This window comes from Durotheca rogersii, assembly GCF_024521655.1.
Source record: "Durotheca rogersii strain YMJ 92031201 chromosome Unknown GGS23scaffold_28, whole genome shotgun sequence".
In the NCBI taxonomy this organism is placed as follows: Eukaryota; Fungi; Ascomycota; class Sordariomycetes; order Xylariales; family Xylariaceae; genus Durotheca; species Durotheca rogersii.
In genome coordinates, this window is record NW_026251259.1 from 404,558 (window position 1) to 418,328 (window position 13,771).

General features: G+C 52.5%; 4 protein-coding genes across 4 annotated transcripts; 1 reads left to right on the forward strand and 3 right to left on the reverse strand.

The window, feature by feature from the left end:
* Nucleotides 1-1,495: 1,495 nt before the first annotated feature.
* On the forward strand, nucleotides 1,496-4,642 carry GGS23DRAFT_265225 (glutamine-dependent NAD(+) synthetase with GAT domain-containing protein). The gene is made up of 6 exons (XM_051512394.1): nucleotides 1,496-1,972; nucleotides 2,034-2,347; nucleotides 2,407-3,414; nucleotides 3,479-3,505; nucleotides 3,610-3,822; nucleotides 3,904-4,642. Exons 1-6 carry the CDS (start codon nucleotides 1,714-1,716, stop codon nucleotides 4,207-4,209), a joined length of 2,127 nt encoding a protein of 708 aa, XP_051368584.1. The 5' UTR covers nucleotides 1,496-1,713; the 3' UTR covers nucleotides 4,210-4,642.
* Nucleotides 4,480-6,591, reverse strand: GGS23DRAFT_265162 (putative monooxygenase). Its single transcript, XM_051512393.1, has 5 exons — nucleotides 6,238-6,591; nucleotides 6,059-6,093; nucleotides 5,633-5,938; nucleotides 5,059-5,556; nucleotides 4,480-4,968 (listed from the first exon to the last, which is right to left on the reverse strand). Exons 1-5 carry the CDS (start codon nucleotides 6,399-6,401, stop codon nucleotides 4,700-4,702), a joined length of 1,272 nt encoding a protein of 423 aa, XP_051368585.1. The 5' UTR covers nucleotides 6,402-6,591; the 3' UTR covers nucleotides 4,480-4,699.
* Nucleotides 6,379-7,516, reverse strand: GGS23DRAFT_265142 (uncharacterized protein). Its single transcript, XM_051512392.1, has one exon. It carries the CDS (start codon nucleotides 7,457-7,459, stop codon nucleotides 6,782-6,784), a length of 678 nt encoding a protein of 225 aa, XP_051368586.1. The 5' UTR covers nucleotides 7,460-7,516; the 3' UTR covers nucleotides 6,379-6,781.
* A 4,035-nt stretch (nucleotides 7,517-11,551) lies between these two features.
* On the reverse strand, nucleotides 11,552-13,083 carry GGS23DRAFT_614708 (uncharacterized protein; the record flags this gene model as incomplete). Its single annotated transcript, XM_051520670.1, has 4 exons — nucleotides 11,552-12,374; nucleotides 12,439-12,673; nucleotides 12,764-12,857; nucleotides 12,923-13,083. The coding sequence occupies 4 exons, from the start codon at nucleotides 13,081-13,083 to the stop codon at nucleotides 11,908-11,910; spliced, it is 957 nt and encodes a 318-aa protein (XP_051368587.1). The 3' UTR covers nucleotides 11,552-11,907.
* Nucleotides 13,084-13,771: the final 688 nt, after the last annotated feature.

Genomic DNA, 13,771 nt, shown 5'->3' on the forward strand with positions numbered 1-13,771 from the left:
GGATTATAATTAACCTTATTATCGTAAGCTTAATTAAGGGATATATTACGTAGGTATATACCCTTAATAAGAACTACCTAGCTTACCTAAGCTAGCTAAGTACTACTATATATACCTATAGATCGCTCTATACTCTCTAGTAGCTTTCCTTCTTTTCTAGTTAGTTAATATATACCTTCTTACTCTCATTTTATTGCTCTTTTTTACGAACAACCTATTAACCTAAGCTTAGCTCTCGCTAGCTACGTAACATTACTCCTATTAATTAGGTAGTAATTTATAGCTATATATTTATATTTACCGCTACTTTTAGCCTATAATATCTCCCGTAATATACGTTTAATTAAAACCGAGAAAACGCATAATTAAAGATAAAGCTTTATACGAACCATATTTATAGTATTTCCTAAATAGCTTTAAAATTAATGAGTAGCGGTATAATTAAAATAGGTTAGTTTTCGTGTTTTTTGGTAGGAGATAGGTGGCCCGCTAGGGGGGTGGCCCGTTGTCATGTGACATATGGTATAGGAGCTCCTGTTACTGAGGTAAGCAACGAAGAGGTGCAAAACTAGGGAGCAACCTCTACGTGACATAAGTTAATTAGATAGAGCTCCAGAAAGCAGAGCGAAGTCAAGACACAATAGTGCTGGGGGCTGCTGCACCCCTGCCGCGCTATAGAAGGTATTATAAATGAAGGCATACGAGGGGAGAAGTTCGGAGATCGCAACGGGCTGCACCTAGTAAGGTTCTCCTAGCACAAACTAAGACTGCGCGCTAGCATAGTGTCGAACGGTGCTCTAGCACGAATCCTCCATGAGTACGGACCTAGTACTCGCGCTTTTCTAAGGGCGGATATTCCCCTTATATTGTAACTTTAACTTGAATGCTGTAGTGCTGTGGTGAGTTCTGGCCTTGCAGCTGGCCATCGCTTTACAGCTGCTAATGTGTAGGTATGTTGAGCAGCTGTGGACAGCTGCGGTCACTCGGTCGGTTTTCCCCTCACTGTCCCCTCTTCGGTATGATTTTTTCTACTTCATCAAACACCTCCTCCTAAACCTTGAAGAAACCTAACTCTAATTACAAATTCAAAGGTTGGAACCGAATGTGAAATGGAAATTTTCTTAAAATATGCGGGAAACTTTGCCAATGGCGATTCAACGGTTATTAAAAGGTACCCAAGATTGTGCGATGTACCTATGCGACCCTGTGCAAACTTAACTTACCCCTCCAACCCCGCCGCCATGAGCTACAGCGAAACGCCAAATATTAACATATGAATTGGTTCTATCACATGATGGGATTTACCTCACCGAGATGTACCCGAGAATACCTCAGCTATGAGTCAGCCGGGAGGAGTCTACTACGAGAGTCCCCTGTTATCCCACATATTGTCTGTCGCTGGTATTCCTTGCATATTAAATCAGATCTGTAGAATTCAAATACCGGCCTTGCCATCCCCAGTGCATACCATCCCCGCTGGCTGGCGGCAGATCAGTATTTCGGCGCGTGCGGTAAACCTACATCTTTCTCTGGTTGCCTTTTGCTCCTTCATTGCCTCCCCGTCTTTCCCCCAACCTTCCACCCCACACATCTGGGGGCGTCCATCAGCGGCGTTTTCGAACGCGAGGCCTTCGAAAACTCTCATAACACAAGGCTTAAGACTGGCTGAGAGGTCTAGGCTAGGCCGCTCCGGAAACTCACCCTCCAATCGTCATGGCCCTAGTCACTGTCGCAGCGGCTACGCTGCCAAGCGTACCCCTCGATTTCCTCGGGAACCGCAACCGGATTCTCGAATCCATCCGAATTGCTAAAGAGAAGGGTGCGACGCTGAGGACAGGGCCCGAGCTGGAAATCCCCGGCTACGGAGCTCTCGACCACCATCTCGAAGGGGATACCTTCTTGCATTCTACCGAGGTCCTCGCCGAAATCATCTCGGACGAGGTGTGCCGGGGCATGCTTATCGACCTAGGAGGTGAATAGCCCCGTGCCGTTCCCCCCATCATCTTCCTTCGCAGAGCTGATTGTCGCTATAGCTGGGGTGAGACATCGGAATGTCCGGTACAATGCCCGCGTGTTGTGCACGTACCGGAGGATCTTCTGTATCCGACCTAAGATGGCGCTGGCGAACGACGGCTTGTATCGCGAGGCCCGCCATTTCACAGCCTGGGCCAAGCCGCGGGAGGTCGAGACCTATTATCTCGAGCAGGTCTTGCAGCAGGCCACTGGCCAGAAAACAGTCCCCATCGGGGATATGATCCTCTCGACACCGGATACGGCCGTCACGTGCGAGTCCTGCGAGGAGCTGTTTGTCCCCCTGAACCCATCCATCTTCAGCGGCCTCAACGGCGTAGGTGTCTCCCTGTCCCTTCTCGCGACCGCCCGAGAATAATACTGACACCGAAGCAGGCCGAAATAACGCTGAACTCGAGCGCCTCTCACGCGGAGCTCCGTAAATTAAGGACCAGACTCGAACTCATCGCCAATTCTACGAGGAAGCTTGGTGGTGTATACGTCTACGCAAACGCGACGGGGGTTGACGGCGAGGCCCGCATGCTTCACGATGGTAGCAGCATGGTGATCCAGAATGGGGATGTGCTTGCCCAGGGCAGCCAGTTCTCGCTCGCACCTGTCGAGGTGACCGTCGCGACGGTCGACATCGAGAAAGTCCGGAGCTACCGCAGTAGCATTAGCCGGAACGTCCAGGCCGCCCGGCAGCCGGATTTCCCCCGTGTGGAATGCGATATTGTGCTGAGTCGTCCGATCGAAGACGTCTGGCTCTCAAGCCAACCGGAGATCTCTCGGAAAATGGAGCTCCGAATCATGGATCCCATGGAGGAGATTCACGCAGCTACTTCCGTTTACCTTTGGCAATACCTAACGAGGGCCAACATGGCTGGCTTCTTCTTGGCGCTATCGGGTGGCCTCGACAGCTCCAGCGTTGCGCTGTTCGTGTACGGGATGGCCAAATTCGTATTGCAGTCCATCGGTCGCGGCGAAGAGAGCACGCTCCAGGATCTGAGGCGGGTGACCGGCGACGAAAGCTTCACGCCCACCACGCCTCAGGAAATTGTATCACGGCTCCTCCACACCTGCTACATGGGAACGGTCAATTCCTCGACGGAGACACAGGGGCGGGCAAGGAGACTGACGGAAATGATCGGGGCGTACCATTCCGACATCACGATCGACGAAACCATCGCGGCCCACGAGACGATGGTCGAAAAGGCGTTGAATTTCAAGGCGAAGTACCTAGTCGAGGGGGGCTCTTCGGCTGAGAATTTAGCGAAACAGAACATCCAGGCTCGCAATCGCATGGTCATCGCCTACTCGCTCGCTCAGCTATCAACTACAGCGAGAAAGCTCCCGAGAGCAGGGTCCGCGTTGCTCGTATTGGGGTCTGGTAACGTCGATGAGGTAAGTTAGGAGCTATGCCATACGTATCTTCACGTATAATTACAAATACTAACCGACCGACTAGAATCTCCGCGGCTACTTCACGAAATATGTAAGTCTATATAGAACCCTAAGTTTTAATATCGGACAAGATGCGGCCAGAACTAGCCACTGTGCGCTATATTTACCGTTGAGGCTATGCTGACGGCCGAAAAGGATGCCAGCTCCGCTGATATTGCGCCGCTCGGCAGCATATCCAAGGACGACGCCAAATTTTTCCAGCGATGGGCACGGGAGAAGTGGGATCTACCGATCCTGACCGAGTTCCTCGAGGCGACACCGACGGCCGAGCTCCTCCCCCTCTCGGCCGGCGTGCAGGACGACGAGGAGGAAATGGGGCTGACATACACGGAGCTGTCCATCTTCGGGGTACGTATTTTCGGTAGGAGGGGGGCGCATAAAGCCTAAAGCTAGCCGAGCGGGCTCTCGCTGACACGTGTGCGGATGCAGATCATGCGGAAGGTCGACAAGCTGGGGCCGTGGTCGGCGTACCTGCGGCTGCTGAGCGAGTGGCGGGAACGGCCGGGATACGGCCCGCGGCAGATCGCTGAGAAGGTCTTCCGGTTCTACCGCTTCCACGCGCTCAACCGCCATAAGGCGTGCGTCATCACGCCCAGCATGCACCTGTCGCCTTACGATCCGGACGACAACCGCTTCGACTTGCGCCCCTTCCTGTACGTCGTCAACTGGCCCTGGCAGTTCGACAAGATCCGCGCCCATGTCGACCAGCTCGAGCAGAAGCTCACGAACAAGTGACCTCCCTCCGAGCCCCCCGCCGCAGAGAATCGACGCTGCCGGGCGGCCCATTGTAGGTAGTCTGGACAACGTTGGTATTCAAATTCTAGGAATGTTACGCCTGTCGGCTAGTGCCGGAGTATCTGTTGAATTTAATGCTCAGCCGCGGAGAACTACTCCCCTTGCTGGACTGGATGTGGCACGATGTAAACAGGTCAACCTCTCCAATAGAGATAGACGATAGAGCGGAAACGTCTGGCCGTTAGTAGAAACGGGACAACTTGAGTATTTCGCCGACGCTATTACTCATACGCCCGGTACTCCGACATCTTCACGCACGGAATGTGCTGCGAGATGTCCTCGCCGTTCCTCCGATTCACACGCTTATCTATATTTCCGTGACGCTATATTGACTTATGTGGCAGCAAGTATTATAACCTATCAACAGGCCAGGTAGGCAGCTGTAACCCAACCTAGCTGAACTCGAGACCCCGCATCCCCTAATTTGCCATCACGTGCGGATGCTCTCGAAGGTGACCACCTTCTCGGGTGCCGGGGCGGCCGGTTGGCCCCAGGCAAACATCGTGCCGTGACCTCCTGAATTCACTTTCAAAGCGTTCCTAGATGCCCTGGCTGCGTCGCCGCCTCGCTGCACTATCTCCTTCTGGTACGCGCCGATGATCTCCTTGATCGTGGGCCAGTCGTTTGAAGTCAGCTTACCCAACGCCTTCGCTAGGGCGATTGCATCTCGGAATGCGTGCATAGCGCCCTCGCCACGGACTTTTGAGTAAGGTCAGCGTCTTGGTAAGGCTGAAAGGTTGTTTTCAAGTAGAAAAAGGGGGGAGAGGGGGTGGTTGGAGGCCTACGTACAAGGGGACATGGGGTGAATGGCGTCACCAAGTAGCGTTACCCGACTGACGGGCAGATCCGAGATATCAGCGCTGACATCTCGGATCACCATCGGCCCGTCCAACATGTCGGCCGCGGTCGTCGACCTGATGACCTCGGTAAACTTAGGGTCCATCGTGGAGGTCATCTCGAGGGCGCGAGCGAGGAGCTCTGGCTTAGTGGCGGTGCTGGTCCAGTGCCGGGTGCCGTCGCTGTTCTTGCCGTCTCCGGTGAAGGTCGGGTCTGCGCTCACGAGCAGCCAGTAGTAGCGCCCGGAGTCACCCGTGTCGGCTACCTGTCGGAGGCCGACGAAGATGAAATACCGGTTGGCGACTGGGTCGTTGGTCATGTAGCAACTGTGTCCGAGCGAGAGCTGGCGTAGGAAGGCGTCGCCAGACATGGTGGCCTCGCCTACGAGCACGACGGCTGGGATGGCCGAGAGGGTTTCTTTATTGGGGCGCTGCAGGACATGTTCACGTACTGATATGGGTTCGGAACGTGTTGACCGGGTTAGTGCCGTATCGGCCGAGTACTTGCAATGGAATATCTCCCTCACCGATGCTATTCACACCATCGGCACCGACGACGATGTCGCCGGCCGCGGTTGTGCCGTCCTCGAAGTGGACGCGGACCCCTCCGCCCAACTCCTCCTTCAGCTCCTCGACCCGCGTCGCCCTCTTGCCCCACCGGATGGTGACGTTGGTGGAGAGCCACTCCCGGAAGCGGAAGCGGTTCGCGCGTATGATAGGAGCCTCGGGGGTACTCCGCACAACTGCGCGCTGGCCCTGAGAGTAGATCCCAATCTCGGCATCGAGATTCAACGGCATCAGATGATCAACAGCTTGCTTCAGAGGCGGCAGGTCTACCATCGCGGTGGCGAGAAGGGAAAAGGAGGTTAGCCAGTTACTGAGACACCATCTGTTCTCGGTCTAGAAAAACTCGGTGTAAGTATTGGGGAGAGGGGAAGGTTTCCATGGCTCACCATCTGGAATTATTGAGAGGATGTCATCACGAAGACTAGTGCCGTTAGTGAGATGATCTCGATGTCTGTGAACTAAGGAATCTCGGTTCAAGCGGGGATATTGGGCGTGTGGCATATCCAACCCTCAGTTGCCCCCTTGGCCGATTACAAAGGATATCGAGAGTAATCTTGATGCTTACGAGTGTATGGCGATGGCCCAGCCTGGAGTCCGAGAGACGGGGCTGTCGTCTCTCTCGAAGACCTCACATGAGATGTTGTACTTCCGCAACCCCTGGGCAAGCAGGAGTCCACCGAGTCCGCCGCCGATGATCAACACGTGAGGTTTCGCGGTTACGCTACCCATTATCGAGGCGGGTATGATGTGCGAACGCGGTACTGGCTGGTGGATGGGGTGCGGCTAGAGAGAGAGAGAGACGAGTGAGTATCGACTTGGTGGGTTAATTCTAAACGACGGCATTCTATTGAACCGTCGATCGAACCCCTCGTGGTCTCTATCTTACTTATACCCAAGCGCACTGCATACGCCAGGAACCACGTACCACACGGCGTCTGTGTCTTGGCCTATAGCACGGCGCAGCAGCCCGCTCCTCGATCCCTAGCCATCGTACTTGTTTACTAATGGGCGATGGGCGGCGGAGACGGGGAATGATTCCTTACGTGGATTGCTGGGCGCGAACACGCGAGACCGAGAGCATGCTCCCTGCGCCCATCGTGCTACCCTCTCTACGCTGTCGAATCGGGATACTCCGACGAAGCCAGTGTCGCCTCCGCGTGCCACGCCAGGAGCACTCTACCTGCAACACAAAGCCCGCTCTTGCCCAAGGTCTCGAGGAGATGCCGTGCGGAGTAAGCTACACGACAGCAGTTGGCTAACAGAGACAGTCCACCCAGGCGTATACAGTAGGGGGGGTTGCTGGAGGCGGCCCAGCGTATGTGCGAAGACGAGTAGTTGTGGGCACCCGATCCTAACGCGTCTTCTCGATGCGCGAGCGTGGGGGCGGGAAAACGGCTCGGGTCGACGATGGGACCGAGCGATAGGGGCATAGGCACAAGCCACGGTGATCGTCCTGCCTTCCTGCCACGATCGGCGGAGTCCTGGAGTAATACACAGACGTCGAGTCGTTCGCCGCCAAGGTCCCGGGTGGTCGAGCACCGCCATAAGACGGTCGTACGTTGGGTGGGCATGACGGCTGGGCAGCGTGAGCATCCTCCGCGGCTGGATCTGCTAGATTCAAGAATGACAGCCTTGGTCCATCGTAGTCTCTCTCGATGGAAAAGCAATTGTGATTGCGAGCTGAACGTAGGTAGGTAGTTGACATGACACAGCCTCAGACAGCCCCGGACGATCGGTGATACATGTCCACTCTCAGCTGCCGTGGTCTTAATTACGTAATACACCATTATTCAAGCATCTTGGGTTAGGTACCTCATGATGGAAGTACCTAAGGTAGAGGTATGTGTACTGGGAGAGAGATGACGTATACGAGTACATGAATGAGAATAGGTACCTGAGGTGCCGTGTTTTAGAGAGCAAAGCCATACCTACCTGCAGGTACCTGTTTATTCGACCATGGGTACCTCCTAGGCCCCTATCCAGGTACCTACCTCTACCTAATTTTGGGGCCTGATAGGTACCTGACTAGGTACCTAGGTATATACCCTAAGTACCCCTACCTACCTCTGTGGCGTCTTTGGCGCATCGGGACGTCGTATTTTAACCACTTAATACAGGACGATCCCCAGCTGGATTGAAACATGGGAGGTAGGTAAGACATACAACCCGATGTTCCGCACTTGCCCGCGCGCGGCGACGGGAGCGGAAGAAAATATGCCAGCAGAGAAATCATACCTACATTACAGTTACCCTTGGCATCCGATAGCATGACCAGCCTGGATCAGAATGTGAGGGATCCATAGTTGGAAAACTCGGCGGTCCGCCATGGGCACTTCGCAAACGAAGCCGACGATAGCACACCCAATGGGTCATCTCAAGATGTGGAATGAGACATATATAACACATCATATGACATACCTAGCCTGTCCCCGGATTACCACCTGATATTTTGCGTTGCCAATTGACGGTATGGACCGATCCTCGTAGGTAACTCCTGGGGCTTATCGCGGAGTTATGTTCCGCCGCTGCGCCAGCTGAGAGTCGAGACACCGCGTCTACTCGGAGTTTTTTTTTTTTCCTCTTGGCACCATCACGCAGGAACCCGATCGATGCTGAGCCAAGGACGTATTTGGATGACGATGGGCGTCTGGCCGATCAGCTGAAGTATGTCAAAGCGTGTCGAAGCACCTGAATGAGTATTTCTCACTTGGCTGGGAGTAAACTCAACTCAATCAGCGAATACAATTTCCCACATCCCTCTCCCTCCCCCCCTTCCCCCCCCAAAAAAACACAACAGTTCATTTTTATAGGTATGTGTACAGGAATAGAGTCCACCCAGGTTAGACGGCTCCATTGCCAAAAGGCATTTCTACGCGTCTCTCACCAGTTATTAACTTGTAGGTATAGTTTCCGTTTGTGTCACTTCACAAATGCGCGTGGGAGCTGAGATGCTTATCAGTCACAATCCAGTGAGTCAGTACTCGTTACTTGTTACTCGCGTTACACAGGTGAAGGCATTTCATGTGTGGTTCGCCAAATTCGTCACTGCAGGAATCCGATCCCTCCGCGGCAACATGTAGGCATCTACACTTTACTCTTGGCGTCTTAGAGTATTCTATTCTCAGTGCACCGTACTAGATGGACTCGTATTATATCCGCCTACGCGAGTGTAAGCTAAAATCTTCTTCTCTTCTCATATCATCAACTCTGTTCCTCGCACCCCACTACCGCAAGCCTGGACTGATATTATTCGGAATATCGTTAAAATGCATGAGACCGCATCGTCGGCACATCATCATTTTATCTTTCATTCCCTATCGCTACCAGCCGGCCGCCGCCATCTTACTAACGAGTGCTGGGAGCCACGGGGGGCCAACTCAGAACCCCCGGTAGTCGGGGTTGAAGGCGAGGTACCGCCGGCTTGTCCTGGGATCCGGGTCTGACCAGATGAGTTGCATACTGTCGGGCCAGCGGCGCTGGGGCGGGGGCTGGTACTGCTGATTCGACTCAACATCGCCACCCTGGAGAGGATGTAGGAGTGGGCGCGCCTGGTTGACCTCGTGGCTGTTGCGTTGGCTGCTGTGTTGGCCGTGGTGGCTGCCCGTATGACTTCCTACCGCAGGTCCACCGTCCCGGTTAGGGGCCGCGTCCGGGACTCGGAAGAGGGCGGGTAGAGGGTCTGCTTGTATACTCGCCGGCCGGAGGCCTGCTCCGCCAGGCATAACCGGTGCTGGCTCATTGGCCGGTGCCAGGGCCCGTGGAAGTTCGGCGAACGCAACTCCTGGATATCTTTCACCTGATATTAATTCCTCGGGACGTGCGCCACCGCAGGCCTGCTGTTGCCTCAACAGATCCAAATATCTGCCCCTGTGCCGATTTGGCTTGTAGACCACGCTAACCGGCCCGCTTCTGCTATAGCGCTCAAATCCCATATATTTCCATCTGTCTTTGGGCATGTTTCAGAGTGCCCAGGAATTATAATTAGGGTTTACTGCTTTAAAAATCCTTTGGCTTATCCTCTATTCTCACATATTAGTAGGGGAAGAAATTGATCATTAAAGAGCTTGAGCTTATAAGCAACAGAACTTGAGTGAGTCACTGACGGTATTAGAACTTGCTAGATCCGTGCCGGTTCAGTCCAAGAACACATCTGGCCACATCTCAACAATTTCTTTACCGTGGGTAGGGGTACGACCTAGTTAGGTGACATATTCACGTACTCAACAGTGCGTCCTCAACTCGAGGAACCTTCGGTTTTAACCCCACATGATACCATTACAGGATAGAAAGCACCTCCTGTCTAGGTGTCTACCTGGAGACTAGAGGATGAGTTGCCTCCGAACATGTAGATATTCGATTGCCCTTTAGTCACACCTAGGGGACGCGTAACTGACGGAATACAAAACTCCAGAGTCCACCGTGGGCTAGGCACTGCTACACCATATTATGCGACTTTGCACGAAATACCACATAATCCACAGACGAAACTCAAGCTCACTAAAATCCGTTTTCGGGTACAGAGCTGAGCAGCCTGTAATGGTCCACTTTGGGGATAATACATTCCCCAAAGGGGCCCTCTTTTCGGCCCTCAGCTAGAGTTTCCCCAAGTCCAACATTTTCTGACCTCAATTTGAGGCCCAGAGACATACAAAGGACCCAATATTTACCATTTACCGATAGATTCATCTTGTCTTTATTCTCATTTCGTCCGAGTAAGTAGAGTTTTATCACGGCGCCCTATTCAGTACTTAGTTCGGAACTTTGAAAAACTCACGACTAGACAGATTTTTTCAAGTGAAATCTCAAGCTGACTTTGTGATTAACCCCCGATATCCCTACTAGTCATAGAGATAATCGGGTCGTTGCGTCTCGCGGTTTTATCTTCTGGCTAATATCATCTATCGTTACTAGATTAATGTACATTGCAACCGGTGACTAGTTCTTCATCCATTAACATTCCGTTACCGGCCGGGAAACATGGGTTAGAGTAACTAAACTTACGGGGTGGACAGTCAAAGCAAATGAGAGCTCAAACGGGTTAATATGGGGAGCTGTGGAGGATCTTGTTCTGGCAGCATTTGGATCTATGAGATTTCGTACTCCGGCCAGGGGTTCTAGTTGAGGACTTCTTCTGCATACCATCTTCGGAATTTTGGCGTTTGTCATCGCTCCTGGGCCGCGCGACGCGCTCTCGATCATGGACCGCTTTTTAAGATCAGCTCTGGTGTGCCGGGTCATAATCGTATATAAGCTGGTCGGGTTGGGCGAGAACTTTCGAGACAGGACGACGAGCCCTACTGAGATTTCGTATGCCCCAAAGAAAAGGACTGCAAAGGGACTTGAAATGAAGATGACGAAATCTTGCGAGGCTGCTGCCGCGTCTAGTCGTCTCAGCAGGCGCACTTGATGAGCAAGCAAGCCATAATGAGGAGAAACCCAGAGTTCTTGCTGGTGCTTAGTTCGCATGGTGTCTCATTGTATGAGCTCTATAGCGGCGGTAGGCCCGTCAAGATAGGGCCAGAATGGGACTCGACAAGAATGAAGTATAACCAAAAATTAATTAAATACGCAATATGTCGCTCGAGAAGCTCCTATGGATTGTTAAAAGGCATTTAGGGGAACTACCGAAGGCAAAGTTAGATAGGACGCTGAAACATGCAGCACCGGGCGAGACAGATGGTTTTATAAAGGCTCAAATTGATTTTCTTTGACGTTTGAATATTTGGCAACTGATACCATTGGAAAAAAAAATTTTTTGGATAGATGTCTGGTAGAGATTGAGGCCGGCCATTAAAATTTGAGAAAACTGTTCTAAAACGCAGGCCATGGTGCGGACATGAGCAAGTGTGAGAGCCATTGTGGGTTCCCTTTTACTAGAGGCTGTAACAAGTCCTAACTTGATGTGCGTTTCATCAGGTAGACTGAAGTAGGAGCGGGATGGCAGAGTTGTTGTCGCTCCAATTTAGCTATACCTTTTTGTTGATAGGAGCAAAAAGCTAGGGATACTAGATTTCCAACCGTGACGCATTCTAGTTGATGAACAAGCGGTATTATAGTTCTATCCAGCTTCGTGTTCTCGACCCTTTCCCAATAACCTCGTATCCCCTTTCTGTAGAGATCCGATCTTTCCGTCCGTGACCGCTTTTCCTCCTCGTAGTCCGGCTCTGTCAAGGCAATCTCTCTCTTCGGTTCGAAGTCGATATCAGACCAATTGCGATCGAACAGACCGGCACCATCAAACCTCTTCTCGTCCCAAAAAAACAAAACCGCATTCCCTCATAGACTTGTACAGCGGCTCTTTTGCCAAAAGCGCTCGTGATTCGTCCTGGTGTGACCGTTTCCAAATCTTCTCGGGGCCCGTGTCTTCCAGACCCCTATACGGAGGTGCCGTGTCCCGTTCAATCACGGCATCATCACCGGCAGATATGAAGCTGTCGCCTGCGTATGTGGAATTATCGTGCTTCAGCAACAGGAAGTTGTACTCCTTAAAGGCCTCGTGTAAGAAGAGACTGGGCGCCGCAGGTACGTCGCAGCCCAGAGGCTCATATCGGCGCTCATATGTCTCGGCACAAACGAGATCAAGTATGCCGCGAAGGCTTCCGGATAGAATTTCTTCAGTGAAAGGGTCGTCGAATTCGACTACATAAGAGGTATGGAATTCGCCCCGTGAGATGCCGTGAGGGGCCAAGGCATTGAAAGCTCCTTAGATTCGGATTAGCTACACAACCGGGGCCATAGCCAACCAAAAACGTAAAGACGCACGCACCTGGTGTCACCTTGCGCCATAGAGACTCACGGATGCTGGCGAGCTGCTCGTTCTCCCAAGCGGGGAATCGTCGGGAAAAAACGAGCTGTGCCGTTATGAAGGAGGATTCTAGGTAATGCTGCTCGGGAGGTGGAAAGAGTTTGCAATAGAGCTCGAACCGGTACAGCGCACGCTTGATACGAACGAGCTCCTGCCCAGACAGGTCCTTTGCCTGCGCCCCGAAAGCGATTCCAGTCTAGAGAGATAGGAGGAACTCATCTCTTTCGCAAGGCGGCCAACTATGGAGTGAAGCTTGATGGCGGCGATTGTGTTTGGAAGAGTCCACTTGTAGCTCGGCGCCGCGCTCCGGGACTAGTCGAATAACTCTAACACTGCTCGGGGTAGTTCTGACGACGGGCGGCGGGCGCGTCGGAGCGAGGCTGCCTTGATCACAAGTATCGCTCCGAGAAGCACTGCATCGTCAACCTCTCAACGGATGATGGACCGGGGCAAGGCAGCCGGAGAGCTTCTGAAGGCGTCGAGGAATGGACGGCATGATGCGATGAGTGATAGCAGGCAGTCGAGAGCAAGAGAATGGCTCAAGACGACCCGCAGGACGTCCTCGGGCAGCGCGGAATGGATCATTGTTAGTCGGGTTGCCGACATTTTGGAGCCTTGCAAAAGGGCTGGAATGGTCGTCTCCCCGAGACTCAGATGGCAAGTCGATTGATAGTGAGCATTGGCAAGCGAAAATAGCTCTGGCTTGCCCACGATCGAGAGGAAATGATCCCCAAAAGTGGCCACACGCGCTAACCAAAAGGTCGCTGGAGTTTCGTCTGATGACACATACCACTGGATCCGGAGCCGAGCCATTCGGGTGTTGCGTAAGTACGTCACTTCTGAATCAAAGGCTCCCCTGGATCTACAATGGCGAATTTCCTCGTGGCTTGTGCATCGAAACGGGAGCGACTATTCCGAGGAACTACTTGAATGATAGGCAGGAACTTTACACGATATTATACCTACCCAAGGAACCACCTAAACAACTACTCAAGATTTCTAATTGTACCAACTACCAAGGGCCCAGTGCCCTACAATCTATTGCCCTTGCGACACTCATATTTTACAATCATCTAGCTGGTTTTCATTACGGTGAAAGAGAATATGGTGTGTATATCGGGTCGGTAGAGATGTGAGTGCAAAAAGGGTGTCCACGAGAACAGAGTCGATCATGTCTGGGCTACCTAAATATTATCCCTCACTGGGAGGACGTGGCCCTCCTGGTTGGGTTGTACGTCTTCGTTAAAGCTCGATAGCAGTTACCATCACCTGAAAATATCGAAATAACACCACT

Bases quoted from the DNA above. Each gene is read 5' to 3' on its own strand.
- GGS23DRAFT_265162 (XM_051512393.1), bottom strand. From the start codon at position 6,401: ATGGGTAGCGTAACCGCGAAACCTCACGTGTTGATCATCGGCGGCGGA. The intron at 5,557-5,632 runs GTGAGGGAGATA...AACCCATATCAG, and splicing joins CGATGGTGTGAATAGCATCG to TACGTGAACATGTCCTGCAG. The intron at 4,969-5,058 runs GTACGTAGGCCT...CTTACTCAAAAG, and splicing joins CATTCACCCCATGTCCCCTT to TCCGTGGCGAGGGCGCTATG.
- GGS23DRAFT_265142 (XM_051512392.1), bottom strand. From the start codon at position 7,459: ATGGTGTATTACGTAATTAAGACCACGGCAGCTGAGAGTGGACATGTA.
- GGS23DRAFT_265225 (XM_051512394.1), top strand. From the start codon at position 1,714: ATGGCCCTAGTCACTGTCGCAGCGGCTACGCTGCCAAGCGTACCCCTC. The intron at 3,415-3,478 runs GTAAGTTAGGAG...CCGACCGACTAG, and splicing joins GGTCTGGTAACGTCGATGAG to AATCTCCGCGGCTACTTCAC. The intron at 3,506-3,609 runs GTAAGTCTATAT...ACGGCCGAAAAG, and splicing joins GCGGCTACTTCACGAAATAT to GATGCCAGCTCCGCTGATAT.